The 20,363-nt window shown below is 41.7% G+C and overlaps 1 protein-coding gene across 1 annotated transcript in view; it reads left to right on the plus strand.

Annotated features, from left to right (window-relative positions):
• The window catches only part of kcnab1a (potassium voltage-gated channel subfamily A regulatory beta subunit 1a), a 97,171-nt gene that overhangs the window by 35,531 nt on the left and 41,277 nt on the right, over window positions 1-20,363 (plus strand). The window contains exons 5-7 of the mRNA XM_067995346.1: window positions 936-980; window positions 5,394-5,437; window positions 8,201-8,287. Coding sequence (XP_067851447.1) covers window positions 936-980; window positions 5,394-5,437; window positions 8,201-8,287 — 176 coding nt within the window. The remainder of the gene's footprint in view (window positions 1-935; window positions 981-5,393; window positions 5,438-8,200; window positions 8,288-20,363) is intronic.

The following is a 20,363-nucleotide window of genomic DNA, read 5'->3' on the forward strand; positions in this document are numbered from 1 at the left end:
CCCGAAATTGATTTTTCTTGTGGGGTAAGCTGCTGACGAAGCGCGAATTCGCTCCGAATATATAGATGAGGCCCGAGGACCAATTCCTAGTGATCCGTAACGAAAATGGGCCAGATGAAAATCCGACCAGTGTATTCATGCAATTTTAAAAAAAGGTTCTGAAACAAAAAGTAGTTATGATACTCATGAGCTAACATTGATGTTATTTCCCCATTGACCGTCAATAATAAACAATGTATTAGACCGTCTTGGGTATCAAAAAGTACCTTAGTGTGTTGGAGAGTTTTTGATCCCTTTTGATCATGAACATAGAGAGATAAGGCACAGGGACACAGGCAGTTAGTCAGGCTTTTAAAATAGAAAGCTATGAGACAGACAAGCCCAGCAGAGGCTGAGACTAAGAAGCTAGAAATGATGTGGGACATTTAGAAGCCATCTTGTAAGTTAAGTAATATGATCCACTGTTGTGGGGAAGTGTGACTTGTTCTTTATTTTGTATTGTCACATGAAGCTAAGTTGTAATGATTGAATTTAGTGATTCTGACTAACTGTTGTTCTGTCCATTCACTTTACTGAAAATAAAGCAGCTCATCGATTCATGTCGAGCCTCATCTCACCAAGTGTTTGCTTGGTCTGCCTTCAGAGAGATTGAAGAAGCACGTGTGCAAGAGACACAAACATCCATTTTATTCATGAGGGAATACTACTGTTGTGCCTGTGCGTTAGGCTCACATACATGTAGATATAGGGCTGTGTGAGTCAAAACCCATAAAAGTAAAACTCTCAGACTGCTTATGAGTGTGACTGATACCATTGAACCTGATAAGATATTTATGGCAGACCCGAATTTATAACAATCCTATCAGCAATCAATGTAAGTGGAAAAAACATTTTGTTGTGCACATGATTAAGATACTCTTGCGTTTCTCTTTCAGACGATCAAGCCTGGTGATAACAACTAAGCTGTACTGGGGAGGAAAGTGAGTGCGCATTATAATTGCCTGTCTCTCTCTTTCTTTGCCTTAGATTTATTTTTATACAAATTCAGAAGCTAAATGTAATTAATTTTGCTGTAGTGAATTGATTTTATTAGAGTCAACAGCAATTATTAACTATTCAACTCAGGGACTCCCTTAATGGCTCAGCAAGCTTATTAGTGAGTGGCTGAGCCATACTGAACAAGAAGTTTCCTCATTCAATCCATGATCTGTACTGAGTTTTCTGATCTCAGCTGATCTCAACACCCTATGTGGTCTATCATAGTATGTTACAGCACAGAAGGAGGCCATTAGGCCCATCATGCCTGTGCTGGCTCTTCGAAAGAACTATCCAATTAGTCCCACTCCCCTGCTCTTTTCCCATAGCCCTTTAAATTTTTTCCTTTCAAGTATTTATCCAATTCCCTTTTGAAAGTTATTATTGAATCTGCTTCTACCACCCCTTCAGGCAGTGCATTACAGATCATTACAACTCGCTGCGTAAAAAAATGTTTCCTCATGTCGCCTTTGGTTCTTTTGCCATTCACCTTAAATCCGTGTCCTCTGGTTACTGACCCGTCTGCCACTGAAAACACTTTCTCCTTATTTACTCTATCAAAACCATTCAAGATTTTGAACACATCTATCAAATCTCCCCTTAACCTTCTCTGCTGTAAGGAGAACAACCCCAGCTTCTCCACTGTCTCCACATAACTGAAGTCCTGCAATTTTTTACTTTCTTTAACAGCCTTTTCCAAATGAAGCCAACAATTTCAAACTCTCGAATGACAACTACATCTTACCACTGCGACTACCTCTTGTCCGTGCTAACTTACTTACTCAAGCTCCTATTCTCCTTCTTCTATGACATGCTCCCTGACTAATACAAGGTTGAGAGGTGGACGGTTGGTATGGTTCTCCTGGAGCCTTTGAGAGTTAAAGGTGATTCTCAACAGTCAAACTGCTGTCCCTGCCTTCCGATCGTCTTTCCCTTGCTAGGTCAAAGGGGGCTGGATCCAGGTCCGAATCTCCCTCACATGCTGGCATTGAAGTCAGCCATAAGGAAGTCAGCTCATTGTCACTTTCATAAGAGACAGTGATATCAGTTACCAATCCTTGTAGTCTTCTAGTGCTGGGCACAGGTTCAGATATACTGTGTGAGAAAAGACTGAATAGTCCAATTAAGTTCTGGAAGCCCTGTAAAATTGTCATCTTAAGGCTGACCCTCCTATTGAAGTAATGATAGTTTCCGGAGTTGCAGCTATCAATGTCCTTAGTACCTCCTCATGTCAACTTGTCGCTGCAGATAACTCCTGGCCTGTCCCTCTCTCCAGGGTGTTATGCACGGAATGGCAAATTCCTGCATCGTGTTGCAGATGCATGTAATGGATTCCTCCCGCTTCCCCATCATCTCAACCATTTTCATGGAAGCCATCTCCACTGACTGTGTATGAGATTGATGCTCCCTGATCATTGATTGTTTGAAGACTGGCTCCTCAGCTAATGATGGATTTCTTAACCCTCTGGAGGAACGGCTTGCTCACCCTCTTCCGCTTCCAAGTCCTTCTGCTCACTAGAGCTCAGTGCTTCACTTTGTGAAAAGCCCTCTGACTCGCAAACTACTTGCTCCTGATTATTTGGGCTTATGCTGGAGTACATAAGATCCCATGACGGTGTTGGTGAGGATGGGGCAAGAGCTGTCTTCCAGGCAGTTCACTTTCTACTTCCCCATCTCTCATATGCACTCGTGTCTTCCCATGAGCTGTAATGGGAAGTCGCACCTGCTGCTAATTCGCCCAGTTTAAGGAAATCGAGCCCAATATCTCTGTGAACTGGGGGTGATGGAGGGGGAATGTCTCTGTGAACTATGGGGTTGGAGGGAGAGAGTATCTCTAAACCAATGCACTTGGAGAGGGAGAATGCCTCTGGGTACTAGGGGTAGGGGGTTACAGGGAGATAATGCCTGTATGAGGGGAAAGGAGTGCCTCTATGAAGAAGAGAGATTGACTGTGTGGTATTAGGAAGTGATGGTCTGTTGAATATGGATGATTCCATATGTCCATTATTGTCCTATAATTGTTTAGATTAAAAATCTTTTAATTGTTAGAAGTATTTACAATTAACCAGGATGCAACATTTTTATTGTTAAATTCAAATGTTTCCAGGGGAGCAACCTCTCAGACACCCCCAGAAATGCAGCACCAATAGGGATGTGGTGGGGGCAACATTTGGAAGGTTGTGTGACCTGTAATAAATTTCCTGTACGAGCTTTCCTTCAGCTAAAATGGAAAAGCAGCAAACTGAAATAAAAAATAGATGCTAGAACTATGTCAACAATGAAGAGAGAAAAGGCACCTTAATGTTGGCATACCCCACCTCCTTCAATGTAAAAAAAAAAGTAACTCTTCAGTATTCTTCCATTGCCTCCTTCTCACTGGGGAGGAGTTCCACAGGCAACAATCACCGTGCAGTATCTCTTCCAAGAGAACCTAGATATTGTGTGCAAGAGGGAGATCCCATTCTGAAGTACATGACAAGTGAGCCTGTCCTCTCTTCCACCTCATTCAGCATCCACAAGTGTACTTCTATCGGAGGGGGGGGTCACTGTATGGTGATCAGAACAGAACCCGAGCTGATATTCCCTTCCCTGAGGCTAATTGTATAATCCAATCACTTTCTCTACTGACATCAGATAAGTCAGCACATACCAGGGAGCAGACCTGGTATTTTCATGGTCTGTATGGCTCAGAGATGTAGACCCTGAAATTCCTTGGGGATATCACCGTTCATCCTCCATAACCCTAATTGTGTCAGCTCTCCGCCATTTCTAGGAGGATCCTAGTTCTCCTATAAGGATCAGAACCTCTGTCTGCCTCTTACAAGGCAAATGAAGACAAAGGGGTGGAGTCAGGGGTGGACTCTCCCTATGCTGGGAGTTCCTCCTCCATAGGCTTATACAGGACCCAGTATAACAGTGGAGGCCAGAACACTGAGCGAGGTAAGGCACTCCAGTCAAGGGTGGATATGGGCTCCACCGATGGGGGCCAGGCCAAGCAAGCAAAGTAGATTTCCAAAGAACTCTTTAAATAAGTTTTGATTTCAGATTGGCCCCCTAGCTCAGGGCCAGGGGTGGTGGGGGGGAACCTGGGCAAACCCCCCAACTGCATTGCGGATGGGGGTGAGTGGAGTTTCTGGTCTCAGGGGAAAGGTGGGTGCCAGTGATGTGCCAGGAGTTACGTTTGCGCCCACATGTCCCATGCTAATTCGTGCCCTCCCTATGACCCCACAAACTCCGGCAGGGCAAGTACTGGAGGGCACCAACAGGCGCGATCTCGTGTAACCACTGGGATCGCATCCCGGGATATTTCAGCCCTGTAAACCTTATCTCAGCTAAACTTTTAAAGCAAAGCAACAATTTCTGAAATAGACTGGATTTGTTTTTGTATCTTTTCAAATAACTCTGACAACCTCTGAACACAGAAGAAATGTTCCCTGTAGGTGATACATCACGTTAATTCAGAAAAAATACACCTAATATAATGTGACAGTTTCAAAAAGTATATGAAAAGTTCAACTGCTGTCTAACAGCTTCATTTAAATTTGATTATGTGTTTGAAAATGTCTTCATTATTCATGAAGTCTTTTAAAACTTGTTTTCTTCCCTTTTCAGACTGAATGTTGCTCTACGTTCTCCTTCTTGCAGGAGCTTAATATGATCAGGGAAGTCAGCTCGCCATTAATGGCAGTCTGTGATCATAAACAGAAAATGCTGAAAATACACAGCAGCCAACCTGTGATCAGCTGGCAGGAAGTCCAATCCGAATGGGCAGAGCTGGTCAGTGCCACCTCCCTTCTGTGTGGTGCTCCATCTGTAGCCTTCTGGAAACTGACTAAACTCCCCTGTTTTGAGGGAGATAAATCTGAGAGACAGGCCACCCTTGCATTTCTGACCTTGTGTCAGGTGCTGCACTCCTTCATTTACCAAGTTCAGAAACTCATGAACAAGTGTTTAAATGCATATGTGGTTTGTACTGTCTTATATTGGAATGGAATAGAATTTGAATTTCAAACATAGCTATGATCTGTAATTGGGTTAATATCAGTTATCTGTGTCTTTCCTTCCTACGATGGGCCCATATTTATGTGCACAGGATTTACATTCAGAAACAACCAACAATAAAAAAATCGAACTCTCTCAATCTGAACAGCCATATAGCAAATAGAATTTCTTCTACACTCTGACTTCAGTTTCTTGTAGGTAAACAACTTTCCTTTGGGGATAAAGCTCTTAATCTCTGAAGGATGAGATAAACTTCATCAAAATCTTCAGTGGAAGTGTCAAGACGATTTCTTATTTATTGTGTGTGTCCTGTAGGAAAGTATAATGTACTAATGTGTCTTTGATGTCATCCACAGGGCCGAGACTGAAAGAGGCCTTTCTCGAAAACATATTATTGAAGGTATACATTACGATATTTGATAGGGCATCTTTCACTAACTCTGCACCCTTACCTTTGACAATTTGGCTTTGATCCTGTGAAGCTGTTTATTCCACAGTATTAAATATTAATTTACTATCACAAATTCTACTTAGCTGCGAGGTTGGAATTATACTGTTTATTGAAAAGGAGGTATAAATAATGTAATAGGGACTTTTAAGAGATAATGATCAGTGTGGTTATGTGATGGTCTTGTATCTGTATCACCGTTCCGCCCTCATGGACTGTTAGAGTGAAATGTATTCTTGACACTTTTTTCTGTCGTGTGGGCTGGTATATTCAGACTTTGTGCAGAATACCTGTAAAGAAGAAATATGAATATAGAAACTTAGATGTTTAACTTTTTCATTGCCCTGTACCACACAGCTTGCTTCAGTCAGGATAAGTCAGTCAGTGGTGGTCTGTAATTTAGCCAGCAAGGATCATACTTACACTGGGATGAGCCAACAATACTATAGTCATTCCCCATCTCTCTCTAAAACGGAGGATCCTAGCACAGTGAGATGTTCAACTGTTTTCAGAGGTCTGGCTACAAACTGTCAGAATAGCCCTATCAGTACTAGTCAGGGCTAAGTTACAGGCAATTCAAACACTCACAGCTGCAACGTAACTATGAAACTGGCTCCATACTATGTTATGAGTAGCCCCAGATCTTAATTATTGAATGAAAAGATCCTCTCTACAGTACCATTCATGGAAAACTACTTTCTGTATGAAACTACTCAGCCTGTAGCCGGAGGGAAATCTGAGGGGTAAAATGAACTGAACTGCATTTATCTCCTGGCTGTAACTTCATCCTTTGTCCCTGTCATGTTGATAAATGCTTTATTGTATCTTTTATTTAACTTGTTTCCTTCACCATTTCCTCACATCATAAGTCCAACATGGTTTCTGTTGTCTCACCCAATATCATCCCTTGTCTTTATTAAATATAATCTGTTCATTCATCTCAAAGAGTAGGACTAAAAACAGAAAATGCTGGAAATACTCAGCAAGTCAGGCAGCATCTGTGGAGAAAGCAACAGAGTTAACGTTTCAGGTTGATGACCTTTTGTCAGAACTGGAAGAAGTTGAAGATTTAACAGTTTTTAAGCATGTGCAGAGCCAGGCAAAAGGTAAGGCGGGAGGGAGGGGAGGAAAGAACAAAAGGGACGGTCTATGATGCGGTGGAGGGTAGGAGTGATTAAATGACAAAAGGGATGATGTTGCAAGGTAAGGAGGGTGGTAATGGGATAAGAAACAAAAGACGGGTCTAGAGGAGCTGTAAATGGCAACAGCAGAACCATTACCAGCAGCTGCTGTCTGAAAAAATGGGAGCAGTGGTTATGATCTGAAGTTATTGAAATCAATGTTGAGTCCAGAAGGTTGTAAAGTGCCTAAACGAAAGATGAGGTGCTGTTCCTAGAGCTTCCATTGAGCTTCATTGGAACAGCGTAGGAGGCCGAGGACAGAGAGGTCAGAGTGGGAGTGGGAAGGGAAATTAAAATGGCAAGTGACCAGCAGGTCAGGGTCACACTTGCAGACTGAGCGGAGGTGTTCAGCAAAGCGATCACCCAATCTGCGTTTGATCTCCCCAATGTAGAGGAGACCACATCGTGAGCATCGAATACAGTATACTAAACTGAAAGTACAAGTAAATCGCTGATTCACCTGGAAGGAGTGTTTGGGGCCCTGGACGGTAGGAAGAGAGGAGGTGAAAGGGCAGGTGTTGCATCTCCTGTGCTCGCATGGGAAGGTGTCGTGGGGAGGAGAGCAGTTGTTGGGGTGATGAAAAAGTGGACCAGGGTGTCGTGGAGGGAATGGTCCCTTCGGAATGCTGAAAGGGGAGGGGAGAAGAAGATGTGTTTGGTGGTGGCATCACACTGGAGGTGGCGGAAATGACGGAGGATGATACGTTGAATGTGGAACCTGGTGAGATGAAAGCTGAGGACAAGGGGGACCTTACCATGGTTCTGGAAGAGAGGAGGGGAAGGGGTGAGGGCAGAAGTACGGGAAATGGGACAGACACGGTCGAGGGCACTGTCAACTACAGTGGAGGGGAATCTTTTGTTGAGGAAAAGGGAAGACATATCGGAAGCACTGGTGTGGAAGGTGGCATCACCAGAACAGATGCGACGGAGATGGAGAAACTGGGAGAAGGGAATAGAGTCCTTACAAGAAGCGGGGTGGGAGGAAGTGTAATCAAGGTAGCTGTGGGAATTCACGGGCTTATAGTAGAGACCTTCCCTTTTGTTCTTTCCTCCCCCCGCCTTCCCCCCCCCCACCCCCCCGCCGCCAATACTCTGTACTCTCTACTTTCTTAAAAACTGTTAATTCTTCCAGTTCTGATGAAAGGTCATTGACCTGAAACATTAACTCTGTTTCTTTCTCTACAGATGCTGTCTGACTTGCTGGGTATTTCCAGCATTTTCTGTTTTTATTTCAGATTTCCAGCATCTGCAACATTTTGCTTTTGATTTAGTATTAGTAGGACACCTGACACCACAGGAATTCAAAAAATGCTTTTAAAGTATTATTTCAGTGGGTGGTGCTGGCGGCAGTGGTATCGGTGAGCAGGTATCAAGTGTAACTCTGTTGAACGTTGAGGAACATGTTGAGTATTGACAGTGGCAGATTCCTATTGGTGACTGGACAGTTAAATCACACTAGCAACTTGCATTTGCTGGTTGAATGCTTATTGTTACTGACAGGACTGAACATATTTACATTGTGTACTACTTTTAGGTTTAAAGGCCTCTCTGCAGAGAATGCAGCTCGAGTACGTCGATGTTGTATTCGCAAATCGACCAGACACCAATACCCCAATGGAAGGTCAGTGATGCTTTATTTTGATAATGAAATTCAACTAACTGGAGCTGCCTGACCGGCTGATGCTCATCTATACTATTTTCTCACACTATCACAACCCATAAAAAGTTAAGTCCCTTTTAACATCAGAGGCACAGAGTTCACCTGCTTTGCATTATAATGTACTGCCATTAGCAGGAGTACTGCAGCTTGCTACCAATAGCACATTATAAAAGTGCCTTTAGTTTCAGTAAAACTAGCAGCTCTTGGCATAGGAGTTGGCCCGGGCTAAAGTTCTGAATCAGGATGGTAAAGATAAAACCTCCAAATAGGAACACCTTGGTGACCTTGGTGACAAACAAACTGTTCCCTTTATCCAAACAATGCAATTAAAACAAAAACACCACTAAACCTGTGGGGATTGATTGTATTATTCAATAATATGTGCCCAAATTAACTAATTGTCTCTTTTTTGCCTTTTGTTATTAGTCAAGCTGTAATAATAAAGCGTTAAATACATACGTCATACGTGTTATCAGCATAAGTACAGAGAAACAATTGGAACTCCAACAACCAGGTGGCTGCTTCAATCGACACAGCATACAGAGCCAAGAATAGTATTCCAATTAGTGTTTGTACAATCTGTTAGGCACGAGGTGACAATACAAGGAAAGGGAGGAGTGCCTGTGGATGGGGGAGGGTGGAATGAATGGCCATGAATGAATCTTTAGTCAGAGAATTATTCCTCTGCTGCAGAATTGTTGTGGTGTTCTGCTTCGCCCAGTCCTCTCGAACTCCTTCCCAAAATCTTTCTGCCTCACCACCTTCCTTCTAGATTCTAAAGCCCCCTATGATGCCCTTCTCTGACCATATCTTCACCTCCCCTCCTTAACCCCTGTTTTCCCTCTCCCCTTTTCCTTTTCTGTTTGGTGTCCACCTTTTCTGCAAAATACTCACAGTGGGGATAATTTTCAACTTTGAAGCAAGCGGAAAACTGACAGTAGCGGATCAACTGACTGTTATATAACCCGCCCTGATAGTCTTTTCCGTTGGCTTCAATGGAAATGGAAAAGTGGGCAGGGTGTATAATGGGCAGCCAGTCTGCAACTGCCAGTTTTCTACCTGTGTCCAAACTGAAAATTACTCCATAGTCTCTGCTTGAGTACTATAGAAATGTAACATCGTTGCTGTATCATCCCAGAAAAGATGGGTTAATATTTCACCTGGAGACCCTCTGTTGAACTGAAAGGCTGTTGAACCTTTGTAAAAGGACTGAGCAAAATAGAGTGGGGATGGGTCAATGACTGGTAAAAGACTGGTGAGCTCCAAAAAGGAAAAAAAATACAGTGGAATGTGAAAACTCAGTAGGAAAACAGACATCCATCTGTTGACAATGCCTGAGAAAGAATTCCACAGGTAGAGAAAGTAGCCTTTGAAGTTATGCCATTAGTATTCTTTAGACACATTTTGGGTTGATACAGAATGCAGGTCAAAAAGAGAGATGTTATGATCGGTAATTCGAAGAAAGACAAGGTACTGTGGACTTATCATTCCATAATCATAGGAACAACTAATGTTTGAAGTCCTGGCAGGAAAAATGGGAAGAGAGAGACATACATAGCTCAGCAACATCAAAGAATAATTTGAAGTTGAGAAGGTCAACCAGATTGTACAACTGGCTCATGATCGAGGGATAGAATCAGAAAATGTTACAGCACAGCAACAGGTCATCAAATTTGCTCTGTTGCTGACTCACGCTGACTAGTGCTGTGGTGTTTTCCTCTGTATGATTCACCTAGTCTTTTCTCCTCTAGGAACATAGGAGATAGGAATATAGAAACAGGAGTAGGCCATTTAGCCCCTCAAGCCTGTTCTGCCATTCAGTGAGATCAGGGCTGATCTGTGACCTAACTCCATATATCCGCCTTAGCCCCATATGCCTTAATACCTTTGGTTAACAAAAGATCTATCAATCTCAGATTTAAAATTAACAATTGAGCTAGCATCAACTACCGTTTGCGGAAGAGTGTTCCAAGCTTCTACCACCCTTTGCATGTAGAAGTGTTTCCTAACTTCACTTCTGAAACCCTGGCTCTAATTTTTAGGCTATGTCCTCTCGTCCTAGACTCCCTATCTACCCTATCAGTTCCCCTTAATATCTTGAAAACTTTAATCTTCTAAATTCCAGGGAATACAACTCTAGTTTGTGTAATCTCTCCTCATAACTTAACCCTTGGAGTCCAGGTATCATTCTAGTAAATCTACACTGCACTCCCTCTAAGGTCAATATATCCTTCCTAAGGTACGGTGCCCAGAACTGAACACAGCACTCTCCTGCTTGCTTCCCATACACTTTAATATTGCTATTTTATAAGCAACTAATTCCCTTTTAAAAGTATTTGGATTCTGCTTCCAAAATTTATCTCAGGTAACTAACTGACTGATGATGTAATTAAAACTGGCCATTATACGGAAAAGCCCAGAAGTTCCACTCCTTCTAGTGTCGTAGAGGTAGAGGGACTGGATGTTGAGGCATAACATGGTTTGCCGTGTTTCCACCCCAGGGATCAATTGACAGGAAATTCTGACAGGTGCTTCTTCTGCCCGCGCCCTATGCCATGAATGCAGTCTGGGAGCGTGTCTGGAGATGTTCCCGAGAATCTCATTAGAAATGCCACATAAGGCCCAGTGATACTGATGCCTGCAGAAAGCAGGAATAAATGCTGTTCTGGGCCACAAGTGGGCCCCACCGGGAACGTCAGAAGGACTGATTGCTGTTTGATTTGTGACATGCCATATGGAATCTTGTCCAAAGATTCTGGCAGCACTTTCATTCTATGGCCTGATGTGCCTGTGGTTCCGTCTTTCGGAGTGGCATGTGCCACTCCTGTATAGTAATGATTTGGGATGGGGGTCATGGGAAGGTGAAACTGGCTGGTGGAGGTTCCACCCCATTGCACTTAGTGGTACTATAGCACTGCCAAAATTTCTACCTCAAAATATTTCAAAACAAAAGCGCAGGTCATAAAGCGAGCTACTAAGATCAGTGCCACAAAGAAAGACTAGGTAGAAGAATAGGGGATGGTTAAGTTAATCTGATGGTTTTGTATTTGAGAAAATTGGCTGCATTATTTATTGTAATCAAACTAAATTAAAGGTTCTGGTTTTAACATGTATCTACCTATATATATATTTATATATATATATATATATTTATATATATAAATATATATATATAAATATAAATATATATATATATATATATATTAACTAGAAGGAGCCATGCAACATGTTATCTATGTCTCACTAAATGGAACTGAGCAGCACTTATTCCTATTAAATAATTATCTTGTTAAATATCTTCCTGTCTGGAGTTTAAAGCGTTGCATAGCAATGTTAAAAATTACGAAATTAAATGTAGTGAATTATCATCACTGTGACTCAGGTGCACATTGATATCATCCAGGCAATTTATTGCACCTTCTGTTTTTAATCATAATGCAGTAGATCAGTTTGCTGACAGGGGGTCATCCAACATTTCTTTGCAAGACTATTAAAAGCCCATTAGAATATCTGTAGTGCAGTTTTATGGTTTCCGTGCTTCTTGATATCCCTTGGGTCAGGCTCAGTGAAGCTGTTCAGTAAGAAACCTGTCCCTGTCTCTGTCATTGAACAGCCAGGACTTGTTCAGATATGATAATGCAATAGAACTGATGATTATCTCCAACATGGTTGTGTGACAGATGTTTCTCAAGAGCTTCAGGGCCTGGGAGATACTTGTGAACTTGTAATAATTAAAACATAATTATTTCTCACATGTATAGGGAACTAACATTGTGAAATCACAGTAGCAATATAACATCACAAAGTAGTTACAATCTATGGGCTTTTGATGCTCACCTGATCACTACTTCTCATCCTCTCTTCAATTCTTTTCAACCTTGGTGGTGCTTTGCACCATGGGCCTTGGTGCTTGACTTTGGTTTCTCAGTTTTAAATTATTTTTTGAAGATCAGACATGATCTCATTAAATGGCAGAACAGGCTCAAGGGGCTGAATGGCCTACTCCTGTTCCTATATTCCTATCTCCTTCTGCCAATAGTGCATATCGAAAACTTGGCTGTACACTGCACATGATTTTCCAACCATTACTCAGTAAATCATGTGCAGCATATACTCAGATTTCTGATGTGCACTACTAGTGGAAACACAAGTGGGAAAATTACCGCCTATAGGGCCAACATCGCTCTGGGTGAAGGGAATGTTTTTTCAACCATTTTAATGAAATGCTAATAAAATCACAGAAGTGTGTAGCATTCTAAGAAATTGATTGTAAGAAATGCAATTTCATTCGTGGCAAATAAACAATATTAGCCAATTATGACAGCCCTGCAGTGTAATTTTTTCATTCTTCTAAAAACAGTTAATGAACCACTTGATCCCAATAAATTTCATAATCTTCAAGAATTTAGCTGTCTAATGCCCGTTTGTAGTAAGAATGGCTCAACTACAACACAAACCCAGTCTCTGCAATCACTGTGAAACACTGACATAGAGCAGCACAAGCTCACTTATAGTGGGGGAGACCAGCCACACAGTTGCAAATAAGACTCGAAATCTAATAGTAAATCACAGATGGCATCTATACCATCTCTAAGACTCACGGAATCTAGCAGGAGATCCACAGGAAAGGGCACAACTTAAAGAGAAACACAAAGGTAAAGCATGAATATCATTGTAAAGGTGGAGTATAGGACACATACCTGCAGAAGGGGCAGTTTTAATTGTAAAAGATATAAACAAAAATATGGTGTATACAGAAATGTTAACTAGAATGTAGCAAGTAAAGTAGTCAAAGTGCAAATAGCAGGATTATGTAAATTACATCATACTTGCCGTGATGGAAGAGTGAATATACCGTAGGATAGAATTTCTAATGGCCAAATCACTGATCCAACTCTTACTGATCTTTTATTTAAAGACAAAGTGCACAACAGATGACTACTGATGGAATATAAGAAAATTAATTGTGGATTTATTGGGAAGGGAGGTGGGTTAGAAATTGGCAAATGTCTCTCACATTTTCTGTGTTCAAAATGGGCGTAATTCTGCAACGTGATGTTCCGTGCCGCAAATGCACACAATGCCATATTGGTTTGGGCACTTGATAGGCGGCCCTGGCGGTTGCCTGAAACAAACGTACGCATCATTTTTAAATATGTTAATAATGGTCTTGTGCCTGAACCAGAACCCTTTTGTGAAATTGGTGTATGTGCGTGCCTGAAACATCACTTCCTTAACCTGCCCAGCAAATCATGGTGGGAACATTTGGCAAGCAGCTTTCACAAGCGGTATTTAAAGGGATCCTCACCCCTATTAAGGTAAGTCTCTGGTTAGTCATTTTAGGCTTCTGGGGTACTTTTGGGCCAAGTTTTTGGCTGTTTAGCAAGTGTTTGTGAGATAATTTTGCAGAGTGAGTTTGTGGAGGGCAAGAACTGTTTCACAGGATTTGCTTGTTCTCAATTGCTGAACATGGGAATGTTGCTTTCCTACCATTAAAGCTCCCAAATCAGGTGGAAGAGCACCAGCAAGGAAGCCAGCAAAAACCTGCACAGGCTGCAAGAAGAAGGTGAAGGAGCCAAGGGCACAGGAAGCATTACAGCGTGCTGGTATTCAGAAACAGAACATCATACCTGAACCTTAGAGAAACAGTGTGTAAGGTGGGTGTCTCCCTGTTGAAACATAGTCACTTACCCATGCCACCTGTTGGAGTAAGAATTGGAGGCCAACACTAGGGCAGGCACTGCACTGTCTGTGACAGTGAAGGTCACATGACTCTAAACTTTTATACCTCTGATTCCTTCCAAACTGCTTTTGGTGACATCAGCAACATCAGTCAGTTTGCTGTGCACAAGGCGATTCGGCAGGCCACTGATGCAGGAAGAAAAAGCACTGGGATTTTCTCACAACTGGATTCCCACAGTCACAAGGCATCATAGACTCTACGCACGTAGCCCTGAATTCTCCCCATCACGAACCAGCAATGTTTCTGAACAGAAAGGGCTTCCATTCGCTTAATGTTCAACTTGTTTGTGGCCGCAGCGATGAGTCATGCAGGTCTGTGACCTGACACGGAGTGCCAATATAATGAAGGCCATGCAGCAATAAGTGTTCAGATTGAGCAAACCATTGGCGTCTTGAAACAATGGTGACATTGTATGGACAGCACAGGAGGAGTCCTTCAGTACAGCCCAGGGTGAGTATCAAGATTTATAATCATTTGTTGCACACTCCACAATCTTGCTATCCAAAGTGGAGTTGCCTTGTAGCTGCCTGAGGAAGAAGAAGTGGAGCAGGAAGATGAAGAAGGGATTGAGGAACTGAAGGTTGCAGAGAAGGAGCATAGCCCAGCAGTACTGAGAGCTGCCAGAGGTGTAAGGCAGTAAATAATTCTCTTGAACAGTACAACTTCATGGGTGTACCTGTTACATCGCTAAAATTAACACTTCAACGGAAAAGAAAATTGGGCGGGGTGTAAAACGGGCTGCCGATTTGCCATTGCCCATTTTATGCTGTTGCCCAAGACCAACCTCACCCCAGATAAATCTAGCAGTATCCTATTAGTCAGTTATTCTCTGATTTGTATAGAGCAAAAGGAAGCAAGTGAATCACCTGTTCACTCAGAAAGCAACAAGCAACTGAGAACCAAATGTCACCACCCCACTTGAAGCAGGCAGCAGCACAGATATTCACATTGCACAAGGTATGGATATTGAAATGGCTGAGGAAAGACAAGGTCTAGAAAAATATTGAGGGAACTAGTTGCAGGCATCTATCTGCATGTCTATTCACAGGACAAGTTTAGCAAGCTTAACAGTTAGTGTATAGCAATTACTGCTTTGCTGCCAGTAGTAAAACACAGTCAGGTTGATGGCTCTGTCTCTTCATTTGAGACACAATTTGCTCATCCTTATCCTGGGTCATACAAATCAAGGCTCAGAATTGATACTGTTCCACTTGACTTTGATCAGTAGATCCAGCTGCAGGCTATTAACCATGGCAGTGTAACCAGGCTTCATCGGCTAGGTGTGAAAGCCATTTTTCAGTCAGTCCTGTAGACTTTGATGGAATAAAAGGTACAATTGTAGATGCAACTTAAGCCTCTCCCTCTCTTCCCCATCTCACGTTGTGAATAGTTAGTTTGAATCTCAATGTCTCCTCTCTCTTTATCACAGTATAGATAATAGCACTTCTAACTGTTCCTCCCAACAGTCATACACTGGGCATGATTCTGCCACATAAGAATTCTCATTTGGAGTTTACAATAGAGGGCTTCCTATCCCTTGGTGTAGGGTGGCAAGAAAACAAGCTATCCACAATATCTATTCACTCAGCATTATGGAAAAATTTCATCTGCACTTGCATGGAAGTAAACCTTTTTTCATTAAATACTGGAGAAGATACTAGGTGCAATGGACCCCTGATCAAAATCGGCATAGATAATTGCTAAACTCTTCCACTGAGCCACTAAAATCTGTATCTTCAACAAATCGAGCCATTTTTCATGATTGACTATTGGCATTAAGCATAGAGCTTTGAATAATTTAGTCCAACTGATTGGCAGTGACACTGAGAGTACAGCCTGTTCTCACCCGCAATGTTTCTGGCACACTTGTGAAGCAGCAGTGGAAAATATTTTTTGACTGTCATCGTGAATTACTGTACATGCATTCATGGTAGAATTGCTCATGTACATATGGCTAAAATTTAACTTGGCACCTTAGTAAACCCTGTAATGTGTCCTTGATCATCTGTTATTTTGTGTTTTCAGAAATGTGTTAACATATGCATATGTCCAACAGTTAACTATCTTCTAAAGGTCCTAAGTATGGGACAGGAGGGGAGAATTCAGTTTTACTTGATAAAACTGAGGTAGGGGCTGATGTTAACTTGCTTATACTATTATATTTTTTCTATCTTTACTGCATTATCCCACTTAATTGCTAGCAGCACGGACAATTTAAAATTGAAATCGGATGCTTTGTAGCAAAACTCGGGTACCACTGAGGCAATAGCCACAAGGGACCTGAGAAAAGGAGGCCAGAGGCTCCAGAGAGTGTAATTACTGCGAACCCCAACACAAGGAAAAAGAAATCAGCAGAATTTCAGTTTGAGAAACGAGGGTGGGGCACTTTAACTCAACCCATCTGGCGGGAACGGGGCGGCTGTGCAGTTAAAATCACCTCCGAAAACTTACCACCCCGTTCCCACTCAATTCCCACCTGCCACCATTTTAATCACACAGATTTCCTAGATGGCTGACGCCCCTGTTGGAAATGACTGTTTGTGATAATAGAAAATTAACACCTACACCATTCTCATAGCATTCCTCTTTAAAGGCGTTAACACCTTCAAAGTTCAAATAATGGACAGAGGAAATGTTATATGAATGTATTATTTTTCATCTGTTTTTCCCCTGCTCTGAGTACGGGTGAGTTCCCAGCCTGCTGAGTCTCGCCTTCTCTCTCTGTTTCATGCCTGTATCCACTCTATCCTCCAAATGCATTCTCCTGGTGAGCTTCAGTCCCTTAGGAAGTCTTTTTTTGATCACAGCAGAAGAAGGTGAAGAGGGGAGAGGGGTTAATCAGTGATTAGAAATGGAATACCCAGGACACTGTGGTAACCTGGTGTGTTGAAGACAACATCAACAAAATTAACAAAGTATGAAACAGGAAAGTATTTATTTATTCATGTAACTGCAATGGGTCTGCAGCATTCTGTTTACTTAGGAACTCAGTTATTTTTTAATTTTTATCCATGAGCAACACCTTGGGAGATCCACTAGTTCTAAAAGTACAAAATGTATTTTTTTAAGTTCCAAATAAAAAAAACAATATTGAATGTCTTTCACTCACTCAGAGAGCACAGATAAAATATTTACAAGTCGCTTCTTCTCATCCTGTCTGTCTAACCTCAGTACAGGCTGTAACACTTCTGACCATAGTGTGAGCATGCAGCACATGAAAATCTCAGACTCAGATTCAGAAATTAATATCTATAATCATTTGTTTCATTTTAAAATCTGACTTTATTTGTTTTTATTATAGAAAAATAATATTACAGTCCTTCTTCAAAAGCACAGTGGGAGGGAGAGACACTGGTTTGGCACCATGGTGGGATGGATATTTTGATAAGCTGGTCAAAGTCTGTCAGGAGCTTTAACAACAACGAGAGAGATGGATTGAATCATTTTTTCTTATTCCTGTTTTATCATTCTTATATTTTTGAATTAGGATATTTAGTTTGTTTTTTTTTTGTTCTTCTCTCTTTTACATTCTACTTGTGCCACACGGTGATTGTCCAACTCATTTTCCTTCCTATATAAACACACACAAAATGAAGTCTTGCATCGTGTGCACTTCCTTTACCACACTTACCTCCAGTGACACTTTTCCTGTCATGTTTTGGTGATTGGCTCAAATTAAAACAGCAGAAAATCAGAACTAGAGTGTAGAGAATGTACAAATCAAAGAAAGGGGCTAGAAAATTAGTGAGAATTACTTGGGATGTAATGAAACAATCAATCCTGAATGAGCAGTGAGGAGTACCTATTAATGAGGCAATGGTGAACCAATTGAAGCACTCACAATTCTTTTTGAAAATGTTTTCACTACCATATTTTTCTCAGTAACTGAAATTTGTAATGTTCCAAATAAGACTTTTAACAAAAAAAGACATTAAAAATACATATTTCACAATAACATGGTTAAATTTAATTATAAAGTTGTCTTCCAGTACCTTCAATAATGTTATTACTTGAAGGCTTCAGCTTCTCTGAAAAGCCCAGACTTGGACTTGATGGGGTAATCTTCCAACTTTAAGCCCCCACTGGGGACTTCAACCAGTGGCACATATCAGAAATTGAGCATGATTTTCTGACCATTTAAATTAATAGTCAGGAAATCTTGTGCCATGCACGCCAAATTTTTGATACGTGCTCCTGGTGGGTTCGGCTCCCTATCGAGAGCACATACCTTTCCAGGATGCATCGTGGTATTTTGTTGGAAGAGTGTTTCTCTTTAGCCTCTAACAGTATCTGGTTTTACAAAATTATTTGGGGGTACATTCCACAGCACTGGACAGACTGGTCCTGTTCAAATGGCGTCACTGTATTTGGCAAAAGTGTTCCCTAGTAAACCAGGCTTCTGTGGACCAAAGTTTGATTAATGTGGCAAATGTTACCAGCAATGTCTTGAAAGGATCAGATTGCATAAAAACTAAATGGTATGGTTACCTCCACAACAACAGGTAGGCCTGGCTCTGTGCTAGATCTTGTCTGCAGATCAGGCTCTGGTAGACAGCATAAATCAATGACAGTCTGCCTTGTGAAGTTAGATTATGAAGACAGATCTCTTCAGACATCCCCAAATTGTACCCGAGCTTGAATACTTGGGTCCTGGGTGGTGTCCAAGTGGGTGCTAGACACCTGAGATACAAGTTCACTAGCTTTCTTCCCTCTACCTGAACTCCTCTTCCTCCTCCAAATCCATAACAACCATTAGTGGAATGCCCATGTTGAGCACTGTGATCACTGCTGAGGGAACAACTCACCTTTTAAGAATTCAAGCTCTCAAGGACAGAACATGGAAGTCCTGAAGTATCCATTTCGTACAAGTAAGCAATGCTATAGGAGAGAAGATGCCAGTAACATCTTGAAATTCCTTGTGGGACCTACTTTAAGAATGACTGGGGGTAATAAGGCCCATGCACGCTTTTAGTTCAGTCCTCAATAAACTGAAATGTTTTGATCATGGATTTCGGCAATTAATAAAGTGGGTGCTTGGGCCTACTTGGCTGATTTGGCGATGTGATGCGCAGAATGTGTGGTTGTGCTCTCAGAGCATATCATTAAGGAATTGACCTTTTGTAGAGAAGCTAGAGGAGAAATTACAAAAGGTTTATTCAGGTAAAGTTCAAATTGAGGTTTTTTCTAACAGACAGGATGTATGTGTGTGTGGTTATTTATCTCATTGCTGGGACCTTGCTGTGTGCAAATTGGCTGCCACATTTGCCTACTTTACAACAGTGACAACACTTCAAAACGTACTTCATTGACTGTGAAGCACTTTGGGATGTCCTGAGGTTGTGGAGGTGCTATATAAATGAAAGTTCTTTCCTTCTTGTATTACAGCATGGAACAAGGCTAGGACCAGTTAGCTCAGGAGGGCAGTTCCAAAATCAATTTATTGATTACGTTGGTGTAAAACATCCCAGGATGATAGCGGGGATGGAAAACTATACTTATGGAGTTTGATGTGAGATACTGGACCTATTTCCACAGGAGCAGGAAAAGCTAAGAGGAGATATGATGGTGGTTTTTTAAATTATGAAGGGTTTTAATACAGTGAATAGAGAAAAATAATTTTCTCTGGTTGAGGTGTCAGTGTCAAGGGGGCCATCAATTTAAAATTGTTGCTAAGAGAGTGAGAGATGGGGTTAGGAGATATTTCTTTATGCAAAGAGCTGTTTTGTCACAAGGAATGGTTAAGACAGAAGCCATTTCATTTTTTAAGGGAAGAAGTAGATAAATATTTGCAGCAGAGCTACATGGCTATTGGGAGAGAGCACAGCTATGGGATTAGCTGGTGTTGACCGGTTATTGGCTTAGTACAAAGAGGAGAAGAGTCAATTCTCTCTTAACTCTCAATTGCTTTATTCACGTCGTTAGATCATATACATATAGCTTATACGTCTGGTTAGATATAGACATGCAGTTTGCACCAGGTTATACAGTTTTATACCCAAACTAGGATCTAAACGCACACCCACTAGGTTTCTCTGACACTCCCTGAGTGGTCACAGAATATAAAGGCTATTACCCGAAAAGGAGAGCTGACGCTGGCCAGGCGTTCCGTTCTTTCTCTCTTTCGACGTCGTCTCTACGTCCCTGACGTAGGTTCTTCCACTTCCGCGATGGTTGGTCTCTGGAGTCTTCGCTGGCTCCACGCCCAAGAGTCTTCATTCTTATTCTGAATCTTATCTCTTCAAGCTGTGCTGTCTCTCTCCCGTTGGTTTAGGCTTGCTTGCCTAGTCCGTGTCT

This window comes from Heptranchias perlo, chromosome 13, assembly GCF_035084215.1.
Source record: "Heptranchias perlo isolate sHepPer1 chromosome 13, sHepPer1.hap1, whole genome shotgun sequence".
NCBI lineage: Eukaryota > Metazoa > Chordata > Chondrichthyes > Hexanchiformes > Hexanchidae > Heptranchias > Heptranchias perlo.